A 15262-nucleotide genomic window follows, 5' to 3' on the forward strand; every position below is an offset into this window, starting at 1 on the left:
GCTTATCTGCTTGAATGTGGGTGTGCCTTTCAGTTGTCTTCTCAATCTTCAGAAAGAAGAGTGGGGGAATGTGCAAAATAAATTAATATTTGGCTTAGTTTACAAGCAGATGCTTTTGTTAGAACTATGTACATATTATACACCTATTGTATATCTAGTTTACAGGTAGTGTGAGATTACAGCAGATGTGGCAGGGGATCCACATGGGAGCTATTGAATTTGAGCAGACATCTGCTGTTGCAGTCTTGAATTCATAAGAGCAAGGCAAAGAAATTTACAGGGAATAAAGAAAATAACAATAACTTTGATAGTTAAATTCTAAAATGCGCATGTAGGAATTCCTTGTGAAAGTTGGAAAGGTGAATAAGGTGCCAGATGAGATTATCTGAACTTCACAAATGCTCTGTGATATGGAGTTATAGTGTCGTACTGCCACAGGCCTTTCAGCCCATTGAGTCCAAACTGACTATCAACCCTCCCATCTACGCTAATGCAGCATATAATCCCCTTATTTTCTTGGCATACAAATAACTGTCCATATATTTACATCTATTCTAATCACTTTGCATTGAATTTATGCATTAAGCTAAACCTCATAGTTACATGCTGGTAAATGTCTTTCAATTGAGTTTCAACATCAGCCTTGAATGTTCACCTGTTCTTCTGTGTACAAGGCCACAAAGCATTTCTAAAATCGTCATTTTGATAGTAAAACTTTAATTTCTTATAATAATTTGATTAAAATGTAGTTCTATGCACATTTCTTAAACTTGGGTTCTTACAAGGTTAGTTCTGGAACAGGTAAATTTGGCATTAAAATTTCTGTCAAACTAGAAGGCCTCTTCTACATCAGCAAGATCTATCACTCAACATGTTCTGTACTTCTAGTAGAAATATCTTGGTAAAGAACAAGAAAACAATGCAACTTTTTAAAGACAATACATTCTATTTCCAGCTTGACTGTTGTATCTCGGGGCTGCACCATTTCAAAATTAGATCTTGTCTGCACTAAAACTAATTTTCTCCCATGGATTAGAAATCTGATTCAAGGACCATCCTCAAATATTTTAATAATATGGTCTTAAAATCTATAATAGACAAGTGAAAGTGACAATATTTAGAAGGGAAATGATCTCTTTCTAGGCTTGCTTCCACATAAATCAGAACTTACTGAAGAATAGAAATATTGTTTGCATCTCTGAACAGAGTTATTGTTTAGTCACTTTGTCCAAAGTTTTGCAAAATATTGCAGTGCAAAGTTCATGCAGATTGACCATGGATGGGGAAATTGAGAGGAGGGGCTTAGGTTAGTTTCAAGCTTTTGTTCTGTTGCCCCCATATTCCAAGGTTTTCACCTCAGGACTTGGATTGAACTGATTCTTTCAGATTTTTGACTCCTTGGTTTGGTAGGTTCCAGAGAGAGAGAGAGGCAGCTATGATCTGCCAACACTTGCTAGAACCATCACGCAGTGTGGTATGATCCATATCAGTGCTACAGAGATAAGTGGATTGGGAGAGTGGTCTGAGAGAGTGAGAGCTGCACTGCTTGCCAACAACCTGATCAACACAAAAGTGACATACCCGCATTTGCAAGGTGCATAATGGTCAACTAATATCAAATAAAAAAAAATTGCCCTGGGTTTTGCAGTTATGCTGATAATGTTATTGTCAACATTTACTATTGGTCCACTCTGAAGCAAGTACAATTTCTGGAATGTGTAGTTAAAATGAGGAAACTTTGGCCTTGCTGATAATGTCCAAATAAAAAAATCTGGTGACTGCCTTGGCTAGTGTGTAAAGATGAGGGATTGTCACACAAGCAAGGTTTCCTTTGGAGTTAAGGTGGCTCAAAAACACAATTGATAGAGAAAGTTATTAACCAACACAGTTAACCAAGAATGATAGGAAGGTAACATAGAAGATAAAACACTGCCTCTACTAGTTGGATAAATGGTCTGTGTTATAAATTCTATCTAATTTTTGTGTTTTGGAAAATTGTTTCATTTTGATAGGACCAATATTTGCTGCTTTGATTTTTAGAGCGGTTGTACTATTACAAAATGCAGAAGACAACGAGAAACTTCCTTTTGCTCGAAGAAATTGGGCTCGAGCCTTGTGGTAAGTTGTTTATAGCAGCATGCTACGTTGGTGCTGGAAGCATGGTGACTCTGAACAATCTACACAAAGATGCATTTCACCGTGTGTTTTGATGTACATGTGACTAATAAAGAAATCTTACCGATAACTTGAATAGAGTATGACAAGGTATTATTTACTTTTTGTAATGATGAGCGTTTTAATATCAAATAATAATATGAATATTTTTATGTTTATTATCGTGTTTCAACATGTACATTAAATTCAGTTTATTTTATACAAGGCAGCAAGGTTAAAGTTCACATTTTCTTTGTCATCACCTTCGCCTTAAACTATTCTCTGAATCTAATAGACAAATTAATTATGAAACTCATGTCAAATTGAATACTGAAATTGGTGTTTTGATTGTTTGTGGGGATGCATACATATTCTTATACATGTCAAATGTATATAAGTACAAAAATATCAGAAATTGTTGTCCCTTCTTAATGGGTATGAGCATATGCACTCCTCTCTTGGCACTGCACAAAAACATAAGAAATAGGACCAGGAGTAGGCTACGTGGCCCTTGAGCCAACTCCATCATTCAGACGATAATGGCTGATTGATCATTGGCTTCAACTTTACTTTCTTTAAACCATTGATCTCTCCTGTAGTCCAAAAATCTGTCTAATATTTGAATGTTAATGACTCAGCATTCACATTTCTCTGGCCAAGGAATTACAAATGCATAATCCTTTGAAAAAAGTTCTTCCTCATCACCATCGTAAATCTTTATCCTGAGACTATGACCTGTCGTTCTAAATTCCTTAGGTAGGAGAAACCTCTTCACAGCATTTATCCTGTAAAGTTCCCTCAGAATATAATTGCCTCTTATTCTTCCATATTCCACTGTGTATGTATTCAACTTTTCCTTATAAGGTGACCCTTCATCCCAAGAATTAACTTGATAAACCTTCTTCACATGGTATTCTTTCTTAAATAAGAAGAACAAAACTGTACGTAAAGGCTCTGTACTTTTATTGCAAGACTTCCCTGCCTTTGTACTCCATGCCTCTTGCAATAAAGGCCAATGTTCCATTTGCCGCCTTAGTTAACTAACTTAGTGCTAACTAACTAACTTTCTTTGCTTCTCATACAATGGCCATATCTCTCTGAACACCAAAATACATTAGTCTCACACTATTTAAGGAGTGAATGGAATTCAAAATTTTGTAGATGCCCTATCAGGGAGATTCTCTTTGTTCTACCCATCCTTTCTCCCACCTTGGAGTCATGCGTTATGGAAACAGACCATTCAACCCAGCATGTCCACACTGATCAATGGGCACCCATCCATATTAAACCCAGCTTCTGGTACTTGGCCTGTAGCCATCTGTGCTGAGGTGATGCATGTGCTTGTCTAGATACTTATTAAATGCTGTCAGTGACTCTCCTTCCACCACTCTCAGGCTCCCTCTCAAATCCCCTCTGAATCTCTAAATCCCAGAGATTGGCAAGTACCTGGAATGCACTGCCTGAGAGAATGGTTGAAGCCAGGTTGCTAACAGCATTTTCAAAGTGTTTGGATGGGTACTGGAATTGCCTAGGCATAGAGGGCTATAGGTCAAATGCTGGGAGAAGGAATTCGTATGGAAGGTTACCTGCTGGTTGCCATAAATATGTTGGGCCAAATGGCCTGTTTCCATGCTGTACAGTTCTATCACTCTAATTTGAAAGCTGTTAACTGATTTCCTCAATGGTGCACATGCAAAGCTAGCCTGAGGGATGAGACAGTTAGAAGTATGATTACAATGCACTTTGTACTATTGTCTTGTGATGTGGTACTTTCAAAATCTGGAATTTCAAAGCAACAGCTACAGGGTAAACACAAATCCTAACATAAGGGAAATACACTAACTTTGTGATTCACAATCAATTCTTCATGTGAATATATGATTTTGCTCTAAATATTTCCTCTGTAATGCAGAAAGTTAATGGTAATTGTTTTATTATTGTCACATGTACTGAAATATGTTGAAAAGCTTTTGTTTGCGTGCCGTCCAGACAGATCATTCCATAAGTACATCGAGGTAGTACAAAAGGAAAATAAAACAGAATGAAGGATATAGTATTACAGTTACAGAGAAAGTGTAGTGTAGGCAGACAAAGTACAGGGTCCATGACGAAGTAGATTGAGAGAGTAAGAATTTTGTTCGAGTGTCTTATAACAGTGGGATAGAAGCTGTCCTCGAGCCTGGTGGTACGTGTTCTGAAGATTTTGTATCTTGTGTCAGATGGGAGGGGGGAGAAGAGAGAATGATTGGGGTGGGAGGGGTCCTTTAATAATTTTGGCTGCTTCCCTGAGGCAGCAGGAAATGTAGATGGAGTCGATGGATGGGAGATTGATTTTTGGGATGGATGGGCTGTGCTCACAACTCTCTGTAATTTATTGCCGTATTGGGCAGAGCAGTTGCCATACAAGCTATGATGCACCCAGGTAGGATAATCATAACATACCGCGAAGCTGTATTAAGGTACCTTTTCTCTCTGCACGGGAATGAGGAGAATCGGGAAGGAAACTAGTTGAACTGGAAAATATGATGAAATCTCTGGGTCTCTGGTTTTCGGTAATATGTTAGATTAAATCATACCCCAATGCTTTTAATGCTTTTATCCTAATTTTTTGGTGAGTGCCATATATATAGTGCTTTTACCTAATTAGCCAAGGTTCAGATTCTTGCCAGTTGAGTGAGCCTGCTGAATAAACTTGCCCTTTGGTTTGGACATATGTGCGCTGCTACGTCAAAGTCACCTTTTCTTTCTTCAGTGCTGCAGGTCACTATCAGGAATCCATTCAGGCTTATATGTTGAATCCACTCATGGAGTTTGATGACATTACTGGACTTGCCTTAGCTTACTTAAAGAAAGGCCAACTTCAGGAGAGTGCCAAAGGTAAACATGGAATTAACATAAACTGAGTATACTGGAAGAGTCTGTCGTCTTGACATTGAGTATTCATTTGTTCAAATGTACAGGTCATTTTAATCAGAATTATTTTAATTTAAATTGTACAGCCCTCAAATACAGATATATAGAATGTGATGTGTAGTTAACTTGTGCTTGCTGATTACATTACACACAAGGTGCTGAACTTTAACAGTTTAGTGATTGCATTTGATACTAAGCATGCTGCTTGTTGACTGGACAGATCATAGTGAATCAATATCATGAGTGGCTATCTCTGTTTAAAGATAGCTATAGTGCTTAAATATCCTGTTAAAGAGGGTCTGCATCTTGATAGCAAGTGCGAGCAGCTGGAAAGTGAAACTGACCTAGAAAACATTGAAGAATGGTCAAGCACAGGTTTTCAGCTTTTCATCAAACCTGAAGGCCTTGATGAAAGGGGTGCAAAATAGGACATGTCCTGTTTTGAGAAGTGGAGCACAAGATTCTGCTGATGTATACTCAGAAGGCTGTGGACTGTTGCCATAACACTGCATGGTGGAGTCTGGCAACAATTTGGTACAGCTTAGAGCCAGTCATTTCTATTGTGCAAGTGGTGGCACATTTAGTGGACTCAACCATAATGCTGAGTCTGAGGCCCAATATTATAGTGCAAGCAACAGCCACCTTGTATGAGTAATGCAATGGGAAGCTCAGACTGCTGTCTTGTGAGTGTAGCTTGTTGCCAAGAATAGTAATATGACTTATTAGAAACATAGAAGAACATCGAAAAACTACAGCACAATTCAGGCCCTTTGGCCCACAAAGCTGTGCCGAACATGTCCCTACCCTTGAAGTTACTAGGCTTACCCATAGCCCTCTATTTTGTTCAGCTCCATGTACCTATCTAACAGTCTCTTGAATAGACCCTATCGTATCCACCTCCACCACCGTTTCCGGCAGCCCATTCCACGCACTCGCCACTCTCTGAGTAAAAAACTTACCCCTGACATCTCTATATCTACTCCCCAGCACCTTAAACCTATGTCCTCTTGTGGCCACCATTTCAGCCCTGGGGAAAAGCCTCTGACTATCTACCCTATCAATATCTCTCATCAATTTATACACCTCTATCAGGTCCCCCCTCATCCTCCGTCTCTCCAAGGAGAAAAGGCCGAGTTCCCTCAGCCTGCTTTCATAAGGCATGCTCCGCATCCCAGGCGGCATCCTTGTAAATCTCCTCTGCACCCTCCCTATGGCTTCCGCATCCTTCCTGTAGTGAGGCGACCAGAACTGAGCACAATACTCCAAGTGGGCTTATTGTGGCTGCATTTTGGTGTACAAAGTGGCTTTCAGGCTCTGGCAGCAATATAGCAATCTCCCAGTTGTATTAGGGTGGCAGAAGTACTACCCCAAGAGGTGAAAGTGGTTCCATGAAGCATAAGTCTATTCAGCTGGGAACATTTGTTCACTCTCTCTGCCAATATGCCAGTCCCCTAACTGTTGCCCCCCAACCCAACCTTTGTTCATGTAGGAGCACACAGTCTGTCTTGTTGATCTAGATCTGCATGGTGTTGTCTTCCAAGGACATCTGCATTCCAGCCTTCCACCTCCTCTTCCCCCCCCACCCCAACTGTAAGTCAGCAACTTTCCACAAGCTATTCTACAGTACTGGGGTAACATTGCATTATAATGAGCAGAGATGCACAGAAGACATCCACAGGGTAATTGCCTTACCTTTTGAAGTAATGTGCCCTGATTTAATTTACAGGTTTAATTAAAAATGTTGGTTTTGTAATACCTTTGTGACCAAGCAAATGTTTTGATTGTGGAGAAAGAAGGAATGTTGGACTCTTGGTGAATTGAGGTTGTGGTTATTGGTATCTTGCATAATTTTTTTTTCTGAATAGCCCAGGCAAAGAGTGACATTATCGCCTGTTGGTGGATCCTTCCTGCATCTGAATGCATGTTCAGCGATTATCAATTAAAGGAGCACATTGCTTGGAACACTGAGTTCCAAGATGGCAGTGTTAGTAGCAAATCAGCTTTGCATGCTGATTGGTGTCGTGATCTGCCTGCTCACATTCTCGTTGGCAGCCATTCACCGTGTACATGTGCTAATGCTTTTATTAAAATGGCACCTAATGCATTTCATCACACAAATGTGCTTTTTGCTGCTGAGAAATGAGTCCCACTACCTTCAATTTCTTGCCAACTATCTCCGAGTATGATGTGTTCTTGGATTAACCAATTCAATTTACTTACACCAATGGCTGCCTTTTAAAGCTCTTGTCACTGCAATTTTATTTTAGGTAATTCATGGAACAAATCCATTCTGACATTTGGAAATGCCCAAGGCACTATTTATATGCTAGCTTTCATAAAGAGAGAAATTCCACTATCTTGTTGTATTTATCCAATGAACTGCAATTATTTCCATTTTGCAATTTACTGGTGCACTTTATTCTTCCTGTATTGAGATTAATTTTGTAAGTTATGTAATTTATTGAGTTTTTTTGGTAGGATACAAGTTAATTTGTTGGAAGACTAACATTTTGGCTCATTTATCTTTTTCCAGCTTATGAAAAGGCTTTAAGTCTTGCTCACACGGAGAAAGAGAAGGCTCAAATACTGATTGCGCTTGCCATGATTGAGTTTAAAGGCAACAGAATGGACAATGCTAAAACTTTACTTTTCAAGTGGTAAGCACCTGGGAAACATAATTCACTTTACATTACGATCTCAATTTCAGAATGTTTCTCTGTTTTTATTTTCTAGTTTATAGATGCTGATAAGTAGAAGAGCTGGAATTGTACCTAACATTCAGAATTTTTATACCTTCTGTGGCATAATTTATGGAAGGACCTTTGCTCAAAAATGTACATTTTTGGGTTACTCCCTTTTAGTGTATGTACATGTTTTTAGACTTAGTATGAGGCATCAGATAAGTAGTTCCCCACTGGATAAAAAGTGTTGCAATTTCTGCTTGCAAGGAAGTGAAATAATACTTTTCAGATTGTCTCACTGTGGAGGAAGGTGAGAGATTGGTTTCCTGGCTAAATTTTTGAAATGTACTTGCAATAAGTTAGTGCCCCTTCCATATTTAGACAGATAAGGAGTTCCAGGAATTTGACCTGTGATATCAGGAATATGTTCCTGATATATCAAGAAAATAATTCTAAGTAAGAACATCTGCAACCTGGAGAGGATCCTGCTGATGAGGGTGTTCCCATTCCCGTATTGCCTTACAGATGATGCTAAGGCTTTGGGTAGTTGAGGATTCAATCACTCACTTCAAGGTGCTAGGCTTGCTCTAACCTGTTCTTCTAGCATACCAAATTTATATGGCTATGTTGAAGGTGTGGCTAGTTCTGAAGCATGTCTTCCAGACTGTAGCTGGAACAGCATTAGCACTTGCTTTTTCCAGTACCCTGAATTTTCTTGATGTTACGTGGAATTAATTGAATTCTGCAATGGTGTTGACTTCAAAGGCAAGATGAATTATCCCCTTGGCACTTCAAGCTAATGGTGATGCCAAATGTTTCTGCCTTGTCTTTTATACCCACATGCTGAGCTTTGGCATTATTGGAGTTTTCATGGTTGAATTAGTTATTCATTATCCAACCCCATTCACTCTTATTTGTGGTGGGATTGCACAGTTTTGCTCTAATTCATTCATTGGTAGTGGAATTGAGTAAACCACTATTCCCACCCTTGCATTATTTGGTGTGAGCTGCAAGTTTTTGAAATATTTCTTCTTATTCAGATCCATCCTTATTGGAACAGCTTTAAACTTTTTAACAGATCTGATTAACTACCCTTAATTGCTTCCAGTACCACCAGAAACAAATTATCTGCTTGTTTTATCAGATTGCTATTTGTGAGCCTGTATGGAAATAGCCGTAAGATTTGCTAACACGATTGCACTTGAAAAGAGGGCATAAACTCACTAAACAAATTGCATCTATTTTTCTTTCTCTCGTTTAATGTATTTAATAATTCAGTTGTTTTAGATAGATGCTGAAAGCACATCAGTTATGAATGCGGGCATATTAGAATAGAGTAAATTACAAAGTTAATTGTCTTTTGCTTTTATTCTAACAGCTCCATGCTGAAAGAGCCCAGTTTAGAAAGTCTGCAGGCATTGTGTGCTCTGGGACTATTGAAGAAGGATACCACTCTAACGACAGCAGCACTTAATGAACTGTTCAAACATTGGGATAAAATCAGTTCAGCTTATGAAACCTACCTTCTTTCTTCAGGAATGTTTTCTTTGCAAGGTAACAGTTTAGCTGTACAGAGACAGGCTGCGAAAGCTGTTCATAGGTAAGAGAAATGAGATTAAAACTAATACTTTAATATACAGACTAGAATTCATTTTATAACAGAAGAGATGTATGATCTTTATCTCCTTATAATTTCTCTCCTAGCAGCAAAATAATTACCAGATATACCCCCATGTGAAATGTTGATTAATTTGGTGGGAATTGTGGATCCTGTTGTCAGTTACTTTTAAGTCTTATTCAAATTTCAGAAAAGTAGCATTTGTATATAATTAAAACTTTCAATTTAATTTGAGCTTAAGTGGTCAAAGCTACTTCAATTTTGTTCTTGTAGTTTTGAAGCAGTTGGTTGAGTTTACATTTATTACCTTTAAGAACTCTTTTTGTATTCGGCCTTTCTCATTAGTGCCAAAAGTTGAATGTGGAAAGTTATTTATTTCCTTATTATCTAATTTTAAAGAATTTATGGATGTAACTCGATCAGTGGCTTAAATTAAGTGAACATACTATTAATCATATTGTTACAGGCTTGAATGAGTTATGGCAACTGTAATACAGCCAATTATTTTGTGTAAGTAGTGGCTCAGGCTTGAAATGTTAATGTATTTCACAGAGATCCTTTTTGAAGTTAGTTATGGCAGGTATCAGCAGTTTGCATTCAGTGAAATACAAATGCAAGAGAGATGGTGTTTTCCAGAATAATTACTGGTAATTGAAAATTTGAATCCAAAAATATTAAAGCAAGACTTGTATAGTGAACAGAGTGATTGGCAAAAGCAAATCAATTTTAAGCTAACTTAAAGATGTTGAGCAAAATTATGAACATCAGAAAACCAGCTAATTTTAAATGCTACAGTTTAGCCACGAATGACCACTTTGAGTACGTAGCTCAAACAAATCTTCTTGTGTTGACCACGTGTGACTTTGCCTAGTGAGCTTATTATCAGAATTATTTGTAGTTCTTTCTTTAGCCAAACCTTAAAGAAAGGGTAAACTTAAATACTGGGAATTTGAAATTGATGCAGAAAATGGTATGAAATGGAGTCTGTAGGCAAGGAATAAGAGCAGTCCTGGTGTCTGACCATCTGTTTAATAGCAGAAGTAGTAGTTCTAATCAGGCAGATGGCCCTGTTTGCCACATCAGGATACAGTCTTCATAGGTCAGACTTGCAGAGTGGTTGAAGGAAGTGGAAATAAGTGTGAGGCAGCTACTGAGCATAATAATCAGTAGTAGTATCTGTGCTGCACATCCATACTGAAGGTTACAGCTGCATATCTGAACTGTCTCTGAAGATTGTTGCTTTCAGTCATTAGATATTTATTATTCCTTGGTCACTGCAATGTAACTTGGATAATTCTAATGTAGATTTTATGTATAAAGTTTGTTTTGTTGCTGGAACAAGAGATCTCTATTTTGCAATGTTATGAAATGATCTGTAAGTGTATTTGAGGGACTTGCCAATCTCTTTATCATAGAATGTGAATTCTTTTATTCCAAGAAATGTATTTGTAGGTTAATTGAAAAACATATTACAAATTTTAATAACTTTCTTACCCCACCACCCCTCCCAGCAATCCAGCTGATCCTGCCCTTTGGACATTATTATCCAGAGTTGTTCCTCAACATACTCCCCAAAAGGCAGAAGTAAGTAGCCTATATTTTTGTCTGAAATCCTGTTATCAACGGACATATCAAGAACACAAATTCTAAAGGATATTTCTAAACCCGCGGCCATCATAACCATGCTAGTCCTCTCATTACAGAAATTTTTGATTAGGTTTGTCCATCAGAAAACTTCCTGGAATGCTAATTTTGCTAAAAACTGTGGGCCCCAGTGACATGTGGTAATGGTCAAAATTGTTCCCCCAGTCATAAAGAAATAGTAGAGTGATGGGGAAGGGGTGGGGGCTGCTGAAGAGCAAACAGGTTGTTTGAATTGTCTTTATGATCTGAGCTGCTTAAAGCATAGAAAACTGGCTGCAACCTTCCAGGCACTGAAAGTAACTTGCATCCACTACCTCCACCCATGGCCACAATCAGAAATACCCCTTCCTCAACAATATGTATTAATGGCAGTAGTCTATAAGCTGCACCAATATTTTTCTTGTGTTAAGGCATTCTTCTTTTGTACTTTATTAACAAAGGTAAAATAATTCATGAAATGTAACCTCTTGTGGGAGAATATGATGTGTGAACTGAATTTTGAATAACTTTGGTATTATCTTATTTTCATTATGGCTAATAATATCATTGGGAAGAGGACCTTGCCTTTCTCTGACAAATCTTTCTTTTTGTAGGGTGGAATAGTGGCTGGCAAGGTCGCACAGGCCCTAAGTTCTCATCATTCAAAGGTAAATTCAAACTAAAACAGTATTTATGTGACTATTTTTGTTTAGTCTTCAGAGTAATATACCAACTGCCACATGCAATGTTAGAACAAGATCTAGTATACTTAAATCTGACACCTAACGTGGGATATTTGCAGTTTATAAATATGATATTCATTTTTCTTCTCTTCCAGAATGCTCTTTTGTTCAGTGCTATAAACCAGATGGCAGCAGGAAAACATGCAGCAATTGATAAAAAGGATAATGCATTAAAGACTATCCAAAAGGCAGTCCATCTATATCCAGGTATGCCAGTCTGAGATTCAGATTAAAAGAAAAATGCTTCCATTATTGCTGCCTCTCACCACCACCACAAGCTAATGTCTTTTAAATATTCATAGGTCACCAAAGGGGAGAATTTTAATTATAATTGAAGGCATTTTGCTGATGGAGTAACGTGTCTCACGTTAAATAGCTAATGTATATCCAGCTAGGTACCAAGGTTATCAGTCTCAGGAAAAACCTGCTAAGTACTGAGATTGTCTGCTAGATGACCCAGTGATACCACATCTGATTTTAATTCTGACTCCAATATTCAGTGTGGCTTTATGCAACCATGAGCAATCATCATCAACCAAAAAATGAAATTGAGTCAGTTGAGGCAATATCAGTTTTTTTTAATTGAAAAATAAATGAGGATGCTGGTAATCTGAAATAAAACAGAAAATGCGGGAAGTACTGAGCAGGTCAGGCAGCATTCTGCTGAGAAGGAAAGAGTTAATGTTTTGGGTCAATAACCCTTCATCAGAACTGGAGAAGTGGGAAACTTGTAAACTGCAGAAATGTGAGAGGTGGATGTCTGTGATTGGTGGAGACCAAGGTTGTCCTGGTGACGCAATGTTGTTGGAGCTGTCTGGTTAATAGACTTCCAGTTGGAGAAACCAAATGTAGATTGGGTCATTGCTTCAGTCCTCAAGGGCAGCCCTGTGCTGCTTTCTTTCTTCAATCTTTTTATTAGTTTCTAAATTAATACAGATTAATATATAACATCAATGTCTGTACATGTAATACAAAGAGATCAGGAGAACAATCATGGCATAGATAATCATAAGAGTAGTAAAATATAAAAAAAAATCTGTAGATCCCATGCTTTCTTAGTAAATGAATATATAAAAGAAAGGAAAGAAAAAAAATGTATTGTGTATATAAAAGAAAGGGGGAAAAAAAACCCAAATCAATAAGAAAAATTATAAACAATATATCAAGCCAAACTGGAAAAAAAAATTTCAAAAAAAAAGGAAAAAAAAAGACTGGACTGAAATTCCTCAATAGAAACAGAGCAATATTATGTCGTCAACTCCATTCCTCTAAATTGGAAAGTTATTGAAAGGGGATCTATAGCATGTGAAAATATTGAATAAATGGACTCCAAATATCTTCAAATTTAAGCGAAGGATCAACAGTACCACTCCTAATTTTTTCCAAGTTTAAACATGATATAATTTGAGAGAACCATTGAAAAGTAGTAGGGGGTATTGGATTCCTCCATTTAAGCAAAATGGATCATTTGGCCATTAATGTAACAAAGGCAGTCATACAATAAGCAGAAGCAGATAAATGGCCAGACTCTATCCTTGGTAATCCAAAAATTGCAGTGATAGGGTGAGGTTGTAAATCAATATTCAATACAATTGAGATAATCAGTAACTGTGCTTCTAGTCACTTGTCACTCTCCATCCCACTCCCACTCTGCACTGTTCTAACAAAGACCAATGTATATTCGCGTAACAACACCGCATCGTCCCTCTAGACATGGCGCAGCCCTCGGGACTCGATATTGATTACAACTATTTCAGACACCCAATTTTTAAAAAAAAAATTGTGTCAAAATTGGCCTATTCTGATGTAATGCCAACCATCTTAACTCAGATTGTCTTGTTCCACAAGTGCTGCCTGATTTGCTGGGTATTTCCAGCAGCTACTGCCTCATAATTCCAACATATTCTTTTGTTTTGAATTCTCTCTCTAACTCCCCCCATTCAACTTTTTAAAAAGATGTGTCTGAAATATTATGCCAGTGGACAGCCTTGATCTCTGCTCCATCAGAGACACTCCCTCTGTTCTCTCCTAAGCTCCCCTATCTTCAATTAAGAATACACTTATTTTCTCACTTCCCCAGTTCTGGAAGGGTTATTGACCTGAAATGTTTACATAGAACATAGAACAGTACAGCACAATACAGGCCCTTCAGTCCACAATGTTGTGCCGACCTTTAAACCTCGCCTAAGACTATCTAACCCCTTCCTCCCACCCCTTTCTCTCTCCATCAGTCAATCTCCATTTGATTTTAATCTATCAATGGCTTTGCAAAGCTTGAGAGAAATTGATATTAAGAAGCTCAGCACAGTTAGCCTGTATTATTACTTATTCTCCATGTCCGCCTTATTCCCATTAACAACTATTTGTCAAGCAGCTGTGATTGAGATGTTTATGTGTCCTTTGTTTCAGCAGCTAACAGGATGCATGCTGTACATTTTCTTGTTTATTTTTAATATGTTCCTGCTGTCTGCCCTAAATCTTTTACACTTATTGTTATCTCTGTACTGTCATTTAAGACCTCAGTAAGTAGAAGTGGTCTACTTCTGTCTACTTGCCTTCCCTTCATAACTTTATAAAATCTCATGCTCAAATAAGAGTAGTCCCAGTTTTTGACATCTTATTCCTAATTTCTCTATTTGCTGTACGTGGGCGAATCGACATTACACCCTCTCTATTGCCACATCACTCTTCCAATATACAATTACTTCCTTTCTACTTGTCCTACCAATTTGAGATGTTTTAGTAGCTTGTGAACCTGACCCTCCAAATCCCACCGTCTTTCTATATTGCCGTATCTTATTTGAATCACTATATTTGCTGTGAAACTTTTAAACAAAAAACTGAAGTTACATATTTTATTTGATCTGCCACATTTTTTCCCCCCTCCATTTTTTTCCCGCATAAATTCTGCGGGACAGGATCTACCAGCATTTGGATAGACAGAGTCTGATTAGGAGGAGTCAGCATGGCTTAGTGCATGGGAAGTCGTACTTGACTAATATTTTGAGTTTTCATTTTCCTATTTACCTACTTCTCTGATTTTAGATATAGCCAACCCTGTAGAATAGCTGGAGGCACAAAGGGTAGATGACAGTAGGGCAGTGGATGCTATCTATTTGGACTTTAGCAAGGCCTTCAACAAGATTCTGCATGGTAGGCTGGTCTGTAAGGTTAGGTCTCTTGGAATCCAAGGAGAGCTAGTTAGGTGGATTCAAAATTGGCTTGGAGGTAGGAAGCAGAGGGTGGTTGTTGAAGGTTGTTTTTTGGAATGGAGACTGGTGACTCATGGTGTGCCTCGGGTTGGTTGTGGGACCCTTGTTATTTGTTATTTATATCAGTGATTTGGATATGAATGCACATGGCTCGATCAGCAAGTTTGCGGATGACGTGAAATTAGGAGGTATTGTTGACAGTGAAGAAGGTCATCGAAGATTACAGGGGGGTCTTGATCAGTTAGGGAAGTGGGCCAAGGAGGTGATGCATTTTGGAAAGTCAAACTTTATACAATGAATGGTAGGGCATTGGGGAAC

At 38.1% G+C, this 15262-nt stretch overlaps 1 protein-coding gene across 3 annotated transcripts in view; it reads left to right on the forward strand.

Moving 5' to 3' along the window:
• The window catches only part of skic3 (SKI3 subunit of superkiller complex), a 90200-nt gene that overhangs the window by 60822 nt on the left and 14116 nt on the right, over nucleotides 1–15262 (forward strand). For all 3 annotated transcript variants that reach the window (XM_052019423.1, XM_052019422.1, XM_052019424.1), the window contains exons 28-34: nucleotides 2041–2118; nucleotides 4907–5031; nucleotides 7601–7724; nucleotides 9127–9348; nucleotides 10878–10950; nucleotides 11604–11657; nucleotides 11828–11939. In XM_052019423.1, coding sequence (XP_051875383.1) covers nucleotides 2041–2118; nucleotides 4907–5031; nucleotides 7601–7724; nucleotides 9127–9348; nucleotides 10878–10950; nucleotides 11604–11657; nucleotides 11828–11939 — 788 coding nt within the window. The remainder of the gene's footprint in view (nucleotides 1–2040; nucleotides 2119–4906; nucleotides 5032–7600; nucleotides 7725–9126; nucleotides 9349–10877; nucleotides 10951–11603; nucleotides 11658–11827; nucleotides 11940–15262) is intronic.

The sequence above is a fragment of the Pristis pectinata genome, chromosome 7 (genome assembly GCF_009764475.1).
Source record: "Pristis pectinata isolate sPriPec2 chromosome 7, sPriPec2.1.pri, whole genome shotgun sequence".
Classification (NCBI taxonomy): domain Eukaryota; kingdom Metazoa; phylum Chordata; class Chondrichthyes; order Rhinopristiformes; family Pristidae; genus Pristis; species Pristis pectinata.